This window comes from Diospyros lotus, chromosome 2 (genome assembly GCF_014633365.1).
Source record: "Diospyros lotus cultivar Yz01 chromosome 2, ASM1463336v1, whole genome shotgun sequence".
Taxonomy (NCBI): domain Eukaryota; kingdom Viridiplantae; phylum Streptophyta; class Magnoliopsida; order Ericales; family Ebenaceae; genus Diospyros; species Diospyros lotus.
Window position 1 is genome coordinate 13,190,621 of NC_068339.1, and position 15,764 is coordinate 13,206,384.

The following is a 15,764-nucleotide window of genomic DNA, read 5'->3' on the forward strand; positions in this document are numbered from 1 at the left end:
ATAATACACAAAATGAATTAAATACACATAATCAATAATCAAATACACACATACACATATAAACAGATACACACATTACATTAAAATAATGAGATACACACATACACATAATCAATAATTAAATATACAAAATAATTAAATACACACAAATAAATAATCAAGTACACAAAATAATTAAATACATGTATATAAAAAAATAATCATCAAATATATAAAATATAATTCACTCAATACTTCAATACATATAAAATGGAATAGGGAGCAAATTTAAGCTCCTCGTCTATAAGGAGCCATTTTAACCAAAACCAAATTTTGAGTGACAAAACATATAGAGGGCTGGGTTGGGTTGGAGATGAATTGAAGCACTTTCTTCCTCAATTTTTTTATTCAGAAGGATTCTGACCATGTTGGAGATGGCCTTACATTTCTACATTTAGTATGGGATAATGCTATTCGGCCAGAAGCAGTGCCCGAAGAAGTGCCACCCAAGAGATATCGCGAAATTTTGGTGCAAAATATCGCGATATCTTTAATAAACAGAAGAAGCTGAAATTTCAAATTTTAAATTATTTTCTCTCTCTCTCACCCCCTCATCTCTCTCTCTCTCATATTCTCTACCAAACCCATTTTCCTATCATTTTAGCCTTCTCTCTCTCTCTCTCTCTCTCTCTTTTTTTCTCTCTCTCTCTCTCTCATGCTCCCCTTCGAGGAGGCTTATTCTTCCCTTCCTCTTGTTAAGGCCATATCTCTCTCTCTTTCGCTTGCGCGTCCGACTGAGCCTCTGTTCTCCCTTGGGCTTGTTCCGACCATTTATCTCTCTCTCAGACAGCGTCTCCGACGTGCCTTGGCTCGATCTGAGTTCGATCTATAAGGAGGTGAGTCTTTAGTTTTATTAGCAATGGTATATGCGAGTTTTGGGTTTGGCCGAAGGTTTAAGCTTAGATCTATGGAGATTCGGCCTTTGGATCATGTTGGTTTTTGGGTATGTTGTTCAATGGGGATAAAGGTGTTGGGTGGTTGCCTCGGATCGCCGGAAACCACCGGCCACGGTGGCTGGTGGCGACTGGCAATGCGTTTAAATAAGTTTTGGGTTTGGCCGAGACTTTAATGTTAGATCTAGGGAGATTGGGCCGTTGGATCTTACTGAATTTTGGGTATGTTGGTTGATGGCCCTTGGGTATCGGGTGGTCACCTCTAATCGTCGGAAACCACCGGTTACGGTGGCCGGTGGTGGCTGTCAGTGCATTTTTAAATTTGGCCAAAAATTAAAAATTAGATCTACTAAAATCTAACCGTTAAATATGTCCTATTTTTTTGTATGTTATCTCTCTCGACTTGGTATTTGTGATGGTAGGCTCTGATCGTGGGAAGCTTTTGTCAACAGTCATCGTTGGCGGCGTTGGTCGCGGCGGTTACATACATACATATTTTTACATATTCTGTTTTGTAATTATTTGAATTTATATTGTAAATATTGATATTTAATTATGAATTTGTATTGAAGATGTTGAAGTTAATATTGAATTTGTATTTAATTTGTGATATTTGAATATTGTGAAAGTTAAAATTAAATTGATTTGTATTTGTTTTGTGAATTTTTGAATTAAAATAATTAAGTTTATTGAAGAATTGAATGGGAAGTAGTTTTTGTTAATTTTATTTGAAATTATTAATGTGTAGATATATTTTAAATTTACATTAAATAAAATTTAAAAAATAATTAAATAATTCTATGTGATAATAGAGATTGAGTTGTACTCGTTTGAATTTTTCTAATCAGATAGATGGAGAAGAATCATGAGCGATACCAACCGTTTGTTCAAATATTTGTTCATTTGGAATTAGCTCTATTTTAATTTATCAAGTAAATTATGATCACGATTAAAAATTTTATTTTTTTTAAATTTTATTTAATATTAGAATTCATAAATTATATATATGTACATAACGAGTACTATTAAATCATAAAAGAGGAAAGATACTTCTTTGTAAATAAGGGACCTACCAGCTCATTTTCCACCCTAATGGTAGAGTAACAGGTTGGTTTCTTCCTTGCAGATAAATTATGCCACGTTAAGTGACTCTAAATATAAATGAATCCAACGAGTGAATGTAAATATAAATTAGGCCATGTTAAGTGACTTTTCTTTTTACGAATAAAGAATTAATTTTCCTTTATTAAAAGTGTACAATACACTTTTAAGTGTTGGTTTACTATATAATTATTATATCATTTACAAGAAAATTATTTTCACCGTTAACTTTCACATTAATATAAATTTAAATAAATTAAAATTTAACTTTATACACATTAATAAATATAAATATAAATTTAATATTAAATTAATTTAATATTTAATTTAATAAATATCTAAATTCAAATAAAATTAACAATAAGTACTTATCATTCAATTCTTAAATAAACTTAATAATTTTAATTTAAAAATTCACAAAACAAATATAATTCAATTTAATTTATTCATATTTAAACCTTCACAAATTTAATTTAACTTCAACATCTTCAATACAAATTCACAATTAAATATCAATATTTACAATATAAATTCAAATAATTACAAAACAGAATATGTAAGAATATGTATGTATGTAACCGTCGCGACCAACGCCGCCGACGACCACTGCTGGCAGAAACTTCCCACGATCAGAGCCTACCATCACAAACACCAAGTCAAGAGAAATAACATACAAAAAAATAGGACATATTTAACGGTTAGATTTTAGTAGATTTGATTTTTAATTTTTGGCCAAATTTAAAAATGCACTGACAGCCACCACCGGCCACCGTAATCAGTGGTTTCCGGCGATCAGAGGTGACCACCTGATAGCCAAGGACCCATCAACCAGCATACCCAAAAATCAGCAAAATCCAACGACCCAATCTCCCTAGATCTAACATTAAAGTCTCGGCCAAACCCAAAAAATGCGTAGATGTACTGATGACAAAAATGTCTAAAAGACTTACCTCTCTTCTTGTAGATATGAGCCAATGGAGACGTGAGAGTGTCTCAGAATAAAAGAGACCGAGAGAGAGCCAGAGATGAAGTCACACGAGCGAAAGATGACAACCCTTCTTCGATCTGAGAAGAAGGCTTGCACTATGGCCGATTTGTCTTTGAGCGATAGGGAAGGTCAAACTAGAGAGCACAAGAGGAAGCAAGTGAGAAGAGTGAGAGATTTTGCAATGGATAGGGTCGAAGAAGAGAGAACACATAGAGAGAAAAGGGAGAAGAGACTAAGAGATTGAGCGTCAAAGGGAGGGAAGGACTCAAATTAGAACAGGGGTATTTCTGTCAATTAGACTATAGGTGAAATTGTAATTTTGTTATGGGGTGCCACTTCTTCAGGTACTGCTTCTGGCCGAATAGCATTATCCTTTAATATGTCCCAACTGGGGAACCTCTGAGGCTTACTATATCCTAGTGGGACCCACAATCCTACTGGGGTCGTGTCAATCACTCCCCCATATTTGGGTTGTGACAAACGTACCCTTATTACAAGTGAACACAATATGGTAATTGCCTGAATAACTTTCAGCTATGATAATGGCCATCTTGGTTTTTGCTAATGCTTTGATTCACTTGACCACCGAGGCCCGAGCCCTGCAAACTCTGTTGGTCCATATGGCTGGAACAGCTTTGCAAAGAAGCCTTTCTTTCTCACTGGTTTACATCCAATGTCTCTACACAGCTGATCATTGTACCAAGTATGAATACATCCAATACAAGCTACTCTGTAAAACCTCCCGGCGTACTTCTTCATGTAGTTTTCCCACATTGTCGCTTCATTCTCCATGGCTTTAATGCTTGGCAGCTCGAATGCTCCATCGAGAAAATGAGCTAACCACTGGCACCCCATTTCAGAAGTGTGCAAACCCGAAAAGGTCACCGGGTATCCTATTACAGCTAGCTGTGGTATTCGCGGAGGAATAATCTGTCTGTCATAAGAGAAGAGTTGGCAATGTTGATATTTCATATTTCATTTGAAAACATAACGTCGAACCTGAATTTAAGTGAATGGAGTTGTGGGAAAGACCTGTAAAGAGGGACTATGGAGGTCGGTGACCTCATTATGTGTTTTTGATAGGTTGGAGAAGAGAAGATGTTTCTGAGCTTCTCATTGCCTTTGTATCCGGTGGCAAATATTACGAGGTCAGCTTTCAGAGGCTCGTCTTCCCCATTGATAACTAATCCTTCTTCACAGAAACTAAAGCTCTGTGATTTCTTTAGAATGATGCTTCCCTCTTCCACTTTGTCATAGAAGTTTTCAGGCAGAATAGCTATCTGACAAGAAGAAATCTCTTGGAGAAAGCTGTGGTTTGGTATCATTCCATGCTTTTTCAAGGGAAGCTTCCATCTAAGGTAGCTCTCGACAAATTTTGACATCCCCCATCTCTGGAAGGACAAGCAAACATACACAAAAAGAAGCATGTAATTAATGAATTAATGAACTGTACATATTGTTATAGGATTAGAGAAAGTTACCAAAGTTGAAAGTAGCGCGGCCAAAATGCTATGCAGAAATGCTTCACCAGGCTTATGAACTAGTAGTTCTGCGAAGTGATTGAAGTACAAGTAACCCAAATTCACTCCCCATACACTGCGAGTGGTGAACATCCAGTGGGGTGTCCTTTGAATCATCGTGCACGGTGGATTGACACCTAACAAGCAGACCAAAATAAAAACATAATCTGTTGTCTTTGCATTAACAAGGAAATTCCAAAACAAATATCCCATGAAAGAACGAGTTTGATTACTGCTAGGGCAGTAACTAATTAGTAGCCGATTCAACACATGCAGGATTGAACTAGCACACAATTTCTTGTAGAGAATATAAACTTAATGAAGGAAACTAGAAATAGGCAGTTCCGGCTATTGAAAATATGCTCATCTAAATTTTCCTGGAAAATCTATCACTTACCATTCGCATTTGCACATTCTGCTGCTATGTCCACTGCGGATTTCAGTGAACCAATGACTGCAATTCTCTTTCCTTTAATTAGTTTCGCTGCCTCTGCATTGTCCATGGCAGAGTAATCCATGGAATGCATTACTTTTCCAGTGTATACTTCCGGTCCATGATCAGGAGCAAACTCTGGCATATTTGGCAGACCACTGAATCGTCCCATGCAAAGAATCACAAATTCAACTTGGTACTCCTACACAACACAACATGAATCCCAAAGTACTCTTGATGTAGCAAATACCACGAAAGATGTCAAATTCAACACTAGTTCCACCCCAACTTTATGCAAATATAATAACAATTGAAATTGTGAATCAAGTAAAAAGCGAGCAGATTACACATATTTCAATTGTTTTCAAGAACTGTGAAATCTATTTGAACTAAGTAGTGGTCATCCCATAATAGAATGAAAAACAGTAGCTCGAAGAGGAAACAGTAGCTATTTGTGTACCTCTGGAGAGCATGTTTTATTGGTCTGCGCTTTTATGTGCCATTTCCCCTTGGAGCTGAAGGGCTTACCGGTTCCACCCCACAGATCCCACGACTGCATCTCTTCATCGGATTCTCCAACGTAATCTATACTTGTGACTTTGGTATTGAACTTAATATAAGGTAAGATTCTGAAATGTTGAGCATAAGATTCTATATAGGACAAAAATTGGATGTTACTGGGGTACTTTTCTTTCACAGAAAGCGACCATGGGAAATCAGAAAACTGAAATTCTTCTTTGGTGTTTTGGAGCTTAGTGGACTCTATGGTTTGAGTCCAGACTCCTCCAATGCTTTCTTGAGCTTCAAAAACTATTGGATGAAAGCCCTTCTCTAGAGTGTACTTGCAGGCAAGAATACCGCTCATCCCCGCTCCGATGATTGCCACCCGTTTCTCCATTGGTTGAATTCTGGAGTTTGGAAGTTTGGAGACGAGATCGCAATTACTCTCGCTGTAAATTTTACAATCCTGGGAATATACCCACTTAAACAAGTCATATAAATTCACAAGATCCTAAACGTTTTTTTTAATTGTTTAAATTGTTGCAATAAGCTGATCCATAGGGGCTGCAACAGTTTGATTGATTATCGCTCGCTTCTGTCTCCTCAAATGCACCCACAAGAAATTAAATGTTAAAAGTGATTGTGCTACCATAAATTAGGATTTGCATTTTTTGGTTATAGGTTCAATTTTTTGTCTTATATAATAAAGTAAAATTTTTAATTACGATTTATCTCCTGTCGAAAGTACAGTGACCAGAGCAGCAGAAATGGTCATTCAATAAATTAAATGTCAACCTAAAACTTTGTCTAAAATTATAATAATTACTGAGGGAACAAACAATGATGAGGCACGCCATGTACCATCATCACACAGGAATCGAAAACCAAAGAGAAAATGTGGCCTGGCTGGTACTTGGTGGGCTTTTCATTCAGTTTTCAAATCACTTTCACTATTTTGACAATGAAAACTGAAACTGGCGTTTGCTTCCTCAATTTTCGATTTTCCAAATAAGCGTTCGCTTTTTTATTTTCATTTCGTTTTAATTTTTCCTCCTCCCCCACCACTCATCGCCAGCAACCTCCGACGACTCCTCTGGTCGCCGGCGATGATAGGGGTGAGAAAGAAAATTTAGAAGAAAAAAAAAGAAAAATCAAATAAAAAGCTGAAAACAAACACAAAGTTGTCAAACAACGTATCAGTTCTCACTTTTCTAAATTGAAAACCGAAACTGAACCCAACAATTAAAAGTTAAAAACTAAAACTTGAAAGCTCTGTCAAACGGCCCCAATTGCTATGTACCATCCACCATGCCAACCTTGTTTGTGCGCTGCAATTTTATCTAGAAAGAATTGAAAACTCATCTCGATTCATTCAGTCTAAGACAACAAATCACTTTCAAAAATCGATTCAAGTATACTGCAATTAGGACTAATTTTAACTGTTCCATCACAGTTTCTTCTAGTTCAAGAGCTGAAGGCATTAGGGAGCTGCACCACGAACGGAAATTAGGTTGACTAAATAGATTAAATGAAGCAATAAAGATAGAAAATCAGGTAAAAAGTACTCACGTGCGATGTCAAGATGACTGCACCTCTGAAAATGGTTTGAATCAAAAGCAGAGCTTCAAGGAGAATGAACTAAAGACGAGATTACAGTTCATTAATACAAGGACCCTAGATTGTGTGAAGTTTTCAAGCCTGATAGCTGTATCAAAAGAACAAGAAGTGAATTTGAGGTGGATTGGTGAGAGAGAAACGAGGGGTTGTGCTCGATTTAGATCCTCCTTATCTGTGGAAACTGTAGCTGGAGATAAGCCTGGTTTGAGTGTTGGGGGGCAGGGGGGTGGTCCTCCCTCCTAGTAGGTGGTGTGAAGAATCTAAGCCAAACCACATTCCATGCAGAAGAGCAAAACAAAGAAGAAGAATAAGGAAAAAGAAGAACAAGGCTACAATAAGTCACACACTAACATTAGGGTTAGGTTTTAATAATAGAACAACACAGTATATATAGAAATCAAGAGAGCTTGGGTCCTAATTTACCCTCCTCCCATGGTGTGGGGCTGCCAGGGTAGGGGCGCCTGTTATGGGCATTACCAGAACAATAAATAAGAGAGAAAAACACTAAACTACCTTAATGATGAAATACTAATTACTCTAGCAGGTGGATTGTCAACAATGGTAGGATATTTTTAGAAAGATGGTGCATTGCATGGTTGGGTATTTTTAGGAAGATGTGCATTGCCAATATGGGCGCTCGCTCCTAGCTGGTGATTGCCAATAATGGTTGGGTAGCCTCTCTCCTAGCAGCTACATTGTTAATCGTTAAGAGTATTTCTAGAAAGATAGCGCATTGCCAATAATGATTGGATATTTCTAGAAAAATGGCGCAGGTATGATTAGATATTTTTAAAAGAATAATTCAATTTCTTTCACTCATATTTTTATCTTATGAGACTAAAATATCCCTTAACGAGATTAGACTTTTGTGCCTCTTAGTCCATAAAAGTCATACTTAATAACTGAAAAGAATGAAAATAAAAAATGAGAGAAAAAATAGCAAAGTTTTTTATTCGATTTTCACAGTTCCTCCCTATCTGTGGAAACTGTAGCTAAAGATGAGCCTAGTTTGAATGTTAGGGGCAGGGGGTCCTCTCTCCTAGTGGATGGATTGTCAATAATGGTTTGATATTTTTAAAAAAAAAAATTTATTCACAACGAGAATTTTACTCTTCGCAGTCGTTAAAATTTTATTTTTATTCTTTTATTTTTTACATTCAATTTAATAACATTTTGCAGTCAATATTTTTCAAAAATATCCTCTACACAGGTAGCGATTCACAAACATTCATCTCTTTAATATCTTCAAACCTCAATAATTTCGATTCACAAATATAAGCTTCACGAGACACAAAAAATAGATAAAAAAAAATAATCACACACTATATATATACAAAGACATGCATACATATATATACGCGCACACAGACACACAAACATATATTTATATATACTTACACATACATATAGAGATATATATATAGGAAAGAAGCTCGACAGCCATGACTGCCAAGCTTCATCAATCACGCCCAAAATCTCATATATATATATATATATATATACAAACACACACATACATATATATATACGCACGCACAGACACATAAATATATATATATATACATACACATACAAATAGATATAGAGAGAGTGGAAGGAAGCTCCTTCCTATATATAAATATCTATATATATGTTTGTGTGCTTCCTTTTGTGTGCGTGTATATATATATATATGTTTGTTGTGTTAATGTATATATGTATATATAGGTGCAAGTGTTAATGTATATAGGTATATATATATGTGTGTATTTTTTGTTGTATTGATATTTTTTTTTGTTGTATATTATATACATTGGATATGATATTTTTTTGTTATATTATCTTCGTTTTGGAAGGGATGAACGGCGGTTTTGAAAGGAATGAGTGGCAGGTAATTGATTGAGAAAGAAAGTGAATGTAAGGGTAAAAATAAGTTTTCAAAATAAAATATTTTAAATATATTAAAATATAACTACGAAGAGTAAAATCAAATAGAAGTTCCTTTTATAGAAAGATGGTGCATTACCAATAATGGTTGGGTATTTTTAGACAGATGGTACATTGCCAATAAAGGGGCGTCACTCCTAGCATGTGGATTGCCAATAATGGTTGGGCATGTGGATTGTCAGTATTGGTTGGGTATTTTTGGAAAGGTGGGGGCATTGTCCATAATGGTTGGATATTTTTAAAAAATTAGCACATGAATAATTAGATATTTTTAAAAAAATAGTTCGATTTCTTTCCCTAATAATTTTATTTTATAAGATTAAAATACCTCTTAATAAGATTAGAGTTTCGTGCCTCTTAATCTATAAAAGTTGTGCATAATAAGTGAGAAAAAACAAAAAAAAAAAAATGAGAGAAAAAATAGTAAATTTTTTTGTTTGATTTTATATTTCTATTTCTACCTGCATAACTATGATCAAACAAATGACCAAATACTATTTTGTGGTTCGATTGAGCTAAAATTTAGAGAATATGTTATAGTCTTATGGTTCTATGATCCGAATAATAAAGATTTAATTTGGAAATGGAGATCATTGTGAATCAAGTCTTTTTTTTACTATTTTACGGTTCAACTAGGATTTCAATTTTTGTCTACGCAGTTGTGATAAAATAGACGACCTAATAGTACTTTTATGGTTTGATAGAGTTAAAATTTAGATAGTATATTCTAGACTCGTGGTTCTAGAATATGATGAAGATCTAATTTAAAAGTCGGGATTCTTGGAAATCAAGCTATTTTCGTACTATTTTGTGGTTCGATTTATTCTTCCGCAACACCTTTGTTATTTTATTAATTTAAGATATATTTGATTTTGTGTTTTATTTCTTGTGATTCTTAAAAAAAAATTGTAATCTAAATTTTATGATATTAATAATTTTTTTAAATAAACTTCGATCTTATAATTTTTACTCTTTACATTAAAAAATATTTTACCTAAATTAATTATCTCTTTCATTTTTATGATTGTACTTAAAAGTATTTTTCCGACTGCTTTTTTGGTCTCATATTTTCACAAGTTAGAAGAATTGGGTAAAGTGATCCCAACATTGATAAGAGGAGACCCGAGAGAGAGACAGAGCGCAACAATAATGGAGCATTCCATTGACATGATTATATGCAGGAAGGGACATGACTCCATTGACATGACTATACGCAGGAAGGAAACGTCTATCCTGAACTCCGTCTATAGACCACTCATGTACTGAACCAATAATAGAGCGCCACGTCACATATGACAGAAGGTGTACAAAGAAGACTTGCAACAGTAAAAATAATTTCAAAAATCGAGTCCTCAGCTCCTCTCTCTCCCAGTCGTCTCCTCAGGCCCCTTTTTCTCTCTGGCGGCGTTGCTTCGGTTTCTCTCCCTCTTTTCAGGAACTTTTTCCCACCACTTCCGATTCATTGCTTGCAGATTACGAAAGAGAGAGAGAGAGATTCCGGTGTCGATAATCCTTGCGAATCCAGTTGCGATGGAGGCTTCTGACAAGATGATAATAGTAAGAATCAGAGCCTACCTTGAGCTAGGACTATAATTCAAGGTACACGACTGAGAGGGTACCAAATTTTTTTTTTTTTTTAGAGTAACTACTGGGGCTGTAATGAACCGAGCTACTCGTGAGTTGGTTCAAAATTCGACTCAAAAATTAGTTCAATAAGCTAGTTTATGATACAAATAAATTAAGTTTGAGCTCAAATATTTGACTCATTTAGTAAATGAGCCGAACTTGAGCTATCATTAGCTCGACACATTTGGTTCACAAACCAGCTCGATATACTTATATATATATATTAATTTTATAAATTTATTAAATAAAAAAATATTTATTACTTAATACTCAATAATATAAATATATACTTAATAATTTTATAAATATATTATTTAAATATATATATATATACATAAAAGTAAAGTAATAGTCAATTTCTAGTCGAGCTGAGCCGAACCAAGCCAGCTCGTAGTCATCATCAAGCCGAGCTCGAGCTAAAAAAATAAGCTCATATCGAGCTCGAGCCAAGCTATTAGCCAACCTAAAATCAATCGAGCTTAGCTCGAGCGGGCCTAACTCAGCTCAGCTCGACTTATTGCCAACCCTAGTAGCTACATCCCTTATTTTCTAATTTTTTAATATTTCCTCTTTCCCCACTCACTCTCTCTCACAAACTTTCTCTTGGCTAATTTCTAATTTTTTAATATTTCCTCTTCCCTCACTCACTCTCTCTCACATACTCTCTCTCTCTCACGAGACCCCCCCTCTTTCTCAACCCCCCGTCGCTCTCACACATTACTCTCTCTTCCTCTTATCTATTTTTTTTCTCTCTTTCTTTTTCTTATAACATCCCTTATCTATCTCATTAATTAAACACATCTAATTAATTTTTTATTAATTAAACAAATCTAATTAACTCTCCTCTCTTTATCTTATTAATTAAACATATTAAATATTTAAATTATAAAATTAAATAATAATATATTTATAATACATATTCTCTATTAGTGATATTAAATTTTTGTAACTTAATAAATTAAATTATTTGATCAATCTTCATTTGAAACTATATTTTACTCTATTATTTTAGACCAAACAAATTACATATTTGAAAAAAAAAAAAATCAAACCCCAAATATTATTCTTTATCTTTTGTAAATTTTTATAATTTTAATAAAATTAATTAGTTGATAATTTTTTTTATTTAATTTGTATAAAAAGACACACTTGAGACAAAATTTGTCTTGAACCTTAGAAAATCGGGGATCGACTCCGGTAACAACCGTATTTTCTATCTTTTGCTGAATTAACTTTCCACTTTCCTTAGATAAATTGTGTACCTCTTTCGTTGTTTTCTGGAGCAATTTGGCCGATCTTTGTCCTTCGAAGCAATCCTTGTTTGTGAAACCAACATAAATCTGGTGAGTCTTCGTAAATCAGTGTTTTGATCACATGATATCAATTCAATTATAGTTTCAAAAGGAGATTTTAGGAATTGTTGAATCTTTTGACAGTGTTAGCTGACAAATACTTAAAACGAGGATTTCTGTACTTTTTTCCGTCAATCCTCTAGTTTTTGATAGTCTTGTTCAACTTTATATCTGAACTGTTTACATAATCATTTTTGGAGAGCAAGCTACATGAATGTTAAATTTTCAATTTTACGAGTATGGTTTTATTATTTTAAAGTTGAATTACATTTAATTTTATGATTTACATGCCAAAGACTCTTTTACGATTTTACGATTTTAATAACTTTAACGACAAAGCTTTTACTCGCACAACTTTGATCACAGTGGAGGGCTCCATTGACGTGATTATATATATATATATATATATATATGCAATGGAGGTGGCACGCCAGTGGGATAGTCTCAGGATTCGCCCTCTAATCTCGGGCTACAAAATGGGAGAAAAAAAGTTGAATTTAGGGGGTGTTCAGCTTACCTATTTTTAAGAGTAGCTTAGTTTTTAAGTTATGTAATTAACCATTAACGTTTAAATTCATAACATATTTGAATAAATATATTTTTAAATTATTAATTAATAACTAAATCTCGACCCGTGTAATGCACAGAATATAATATTTAACAAAAATATATATAAAATAATAATTTAAAATATGAAATATACATTACAACAAATTTAATATACTAAATAAATTAACGAAGAAACAACAATTTTATTTCATTATAATTAAAGTAAATTTTGAAAGACTTCTTTGTATACAACATTTGTGATCAAAATTGTTTGTTCACTCTCTTTATCACATATTAGCATCTTCAACCATCTTTTTTGATGCATTAGAACTGTTGTATTCAATAAATTGAATAATTTAATTTTTGGTATATTAGAACATGTTGTATTCAATAAATTGAATAATTTATTTTTTGGTACATTAATTGGAAATTGCTGTATTCAATAAATTAAATGTAGGCAGAGTAATAGTTTGGAAAAAAATAAATAAATTAGCATAGTCAACTTATTAAGTTTCCGTCTTCCTAGCTTAAATTGATAGTTGTACATTCGGTAATATTTATTTACTTGAAGAATTAACATTGAATGTAATATCCTCAAATTTTTGGAAATAATAATAAAAGAATAAATTAATTTAATTTAATTAATTTGTGAGGCGGTGCGAGTGTGTTGTAGAACAAGTATAAAAAAAAATGATATTTTTCTCTCATATGGAGAGAATTGGCTGTGAAGCAGAGAATAGAAAGAGAGAGTGAGAGTTGGAGAGGGAGAGCTCGGGAGAGAGCTTCAGGCCGAGAGTTGATGTGAGAGAGAAAGAGATTGGGAGAGAGAGAGCTAGTGGCTGAGGGCTGGCCAGAGGTAGCATGAGGCGGCGCTGGCAACGAGCTGGTGCGATCGTGGGAGGCCATGGCCTACGCGGAAACAACTCGCGTCGGAGGTAGCCATCGATGGCGGCCTTGCAGCGACGTGGAGCGGCGGTTCGTGATGGCGTGAGGAAGCAGCCAGGAGCTTCGCCAGTAACCATGGCGGACGATCGTGCTGTGCGCGCGTGCTGACGGGGCTGAGATGTAGTGGTGGCTCGCGGGGGTTGCTGGGCCAGTGGTGTGGACCGGGGATAGCGGTGTGGCTAGCAACGGCGGCTGGTAGAGCTCGACCGCGGCCGATGGCCACTGGTGCAGGGCGCGCGCAGGGGAGAAGGCGCAAGAAGAAGAAGAAGAAGAAAAATGAAGGAAAGAAAAGAAAAGAAAATAAGGAAAAATAAAAGAATTTTGAGATTTTCGGTATGAAAAGTGATCAGGTATGTGAGTAAAAATTAGTAGGAACGAGATATGTTTAAATTATAAATTTTACGCGATTAGAATTTTATTTTGGGTCCAATTTTATTAATTTTGGGAGTTATTCTATTTTACAGCGTGTATTAATTTGGTGATGTTTAAGCGTGAAAACGCTGTAAACGGCTAGATACAGGCAAGCTCCTTCTACCCTTACAATTTCTTTCCATTTTATGATCCCCTCGTCTTCCCTTAACTCGTTTCAGTATCGCGTATTAATTATATATATAAATTGGGGATGTTATTGGCATTATTTAATTTAAAATAAATATGAGATTTATTGGGATTTTATTTGTGGTGCGCCTACGTGGGATTTTAGGCAGTTAAGTTATTTATATTACACGGTTAAATTTAATTAATGCGAGCCATGGATTTATTAATCGCTATTAAACGTTTTACTTCGCAGCGGTAGTGCAAGAAAAAGAAGAAACGGCCGTGTAAAGGCAAGCTTCTAACCCTCTCCTCGTGTTCTTTAATTTCCATGAGAAACCCCATGATTTCCTATATTTTATCACCTCCCTTACTTTAATTCGGCACCTAGCCTTATTTGTTGAGTTATTATTCATTTGTTGTAATTTAAATTAAATCCGAGACATCTAGAGTTTTATTTGTTGTGAGCTTACGGGGGTTTGTACCGCCCCCACTCCTTTTGGGAATGATGCTAAACCAGCCTGGGAATTAGGTTCCTAGACATGCGGGTTTATTTACGATTTTATCGGGTTTATTTACAGTTTTTCTCGGATTTAATTGTGGTTCGGTTAGAGCTATCAAGCAGTAGGGAAGAGGTCGGTTGTTGGTGACATTGGGGTAGACTATTGTACGGTTCTAAAGTGGACCGTCGTGTGGACACTCCTAGTCACTGGCCGTTGACCGGTGCTGGGCACTGCTGACTAGCTCTACCAGGTTGTAATTTACTACGCGTTTAGATTTATTATATTACTGTTCATGATTTGATATGCACATGGGTGCGGGTTGCATGTTGGGGTATTCATTTGTTGAGTATGCTTGGACATGGACATTATAGTTTGGTTAGGTTGCATCCAGTACGGGCATATGCATCGCGTGTGGTTTACTATGTGGGCGGAGCATGGCCTAATGCCTGGATGTGTGGGCGCCTTGTATCACGTTGATGCTCATTACACCATTGCATTGTTATGTGCATTGCATAGTTACTGGTAGTATTTAGTTCTCGGATGGGAGTACCGTTCCGATGGAACCTCTGGCTCGGGTGTCGGGAATACCGACATGGATGGGTGTCGGGAATACTGACATGGACATACGGGTGACGGGAATACCGACCCAGGACAGCGCGCACAGGCTTGCTGGAGGTATTTGTTACCATCCAAGGCAGCGACAGGTTGGTATGGTGATATTTTACTCTTGAGTAATAAAATAGTTGTTTTGATAATAACTATATGAAAATCAATCTCTAAATCTTTATGAGTAAATATTTATGGATAAGTTTGTTTTTAATCAATTTATATGAATGTGAAAAACAATCTTTAAATCTCCTTGAAGCAAAAGTTATGAAAACTTATAGAAGAAATATTGAGTATTGTAATATCCCAAAATTTGAAAATAAATAATAATTATTCAAACCGGTGTTTGAGGATATTATTGAATATTTGAGGAATTAAGAAAAATGATGAATTATGTAATTTTGAGGAAATAGGAAATTTATGTTTAATTAATTTAATTGGTGTTAATAGTAATTATTAGTAATTTGGAAGTATTTATGGAAATAAGAAAATAAATTAAATTAGTGAAATTTCTGGGATGTTTGGAGTATAAGTGTAATAAGGGAAAATAGGTATTAGGGTGTGTGTGTAATTAAAGGAACTTGTGGGTGTTAAAATGTAATTTCCGGAGCTGCCGTGGGATCACCTTAAA

The 15,764-nt window shown here is 34.9% G+C and overlaps 1 protein-coding gene across 2 annotated transcripts; it reads right to left on the reverse strand.

Annotated features, from left to right (window-relative positions):
* Positions 1 to 2,497: 2,497 nt before the first annotated feature.
* Positions 2,498 to 7,450, reverse strand: LOC127794176 (probable flavin-containing monooxygenase 1). 2 transcript variants are annotated; one of them, XM_052325106.1, is made up of 7 exons: positions 7,045 to 7,450; positions 5,435 to 5,941; positions 4,939 to 5,176; positions 4,503 to 4,678; positions 4,054 to 4,412; positions 2,984 to 3,955; positions 2,498 to 2,669 (listed from the first exon to the last, which is right to left on the reverse strand). In XM_052325106.1, exons 2-6 carry the CDS (start codon positions 5,870 to 5,872, stop codon positions 3,583 to 3,585), a joined length of 1,584 nt encoding a protein of 527 aa, XP_052181066.1. In that variant the 5' UTR covers positions 5,873 to 5,941; positions 7,045 to 7,450; the 3' UTR covers positions 2,498 to 2,669; positions 2,984 to 3,582. The 2 variants fall into 2 exon arrangements, with proteins under 2 accessions (XP_052181066.1, XP_052181065.1); XM_052325105.1 differs by having other exon boundaries at positions 5,435 to 6,963.
* Between the last annotated feature and the right edge of the window lie 8,314 nt (positions 7,451 to 15,764).

Coding starts and splice junctions, on each gene's coding strand:
- LOC127794176 (XM_052325106.1), bottom strand. CDS start 5,872: ATGGAGAAACGGGTGGCAATCATCGGAGCGGGGATGAGCGGTATTCTT. Junction 5,177..5,434: donor ATAAAACATGCTCTCCAGAG/GTACACAAATAG, acceptor TGTGTTGTGTAG/GAGTACCAAGTTGAATTTGT. Junction 4,413..4,502: donor CCGCGCTACTTTCAACTTTG/GTAACTTTCTCT, acceptor TTGTCCTTCCAG/AGATGGGGGATGTCAAAATT.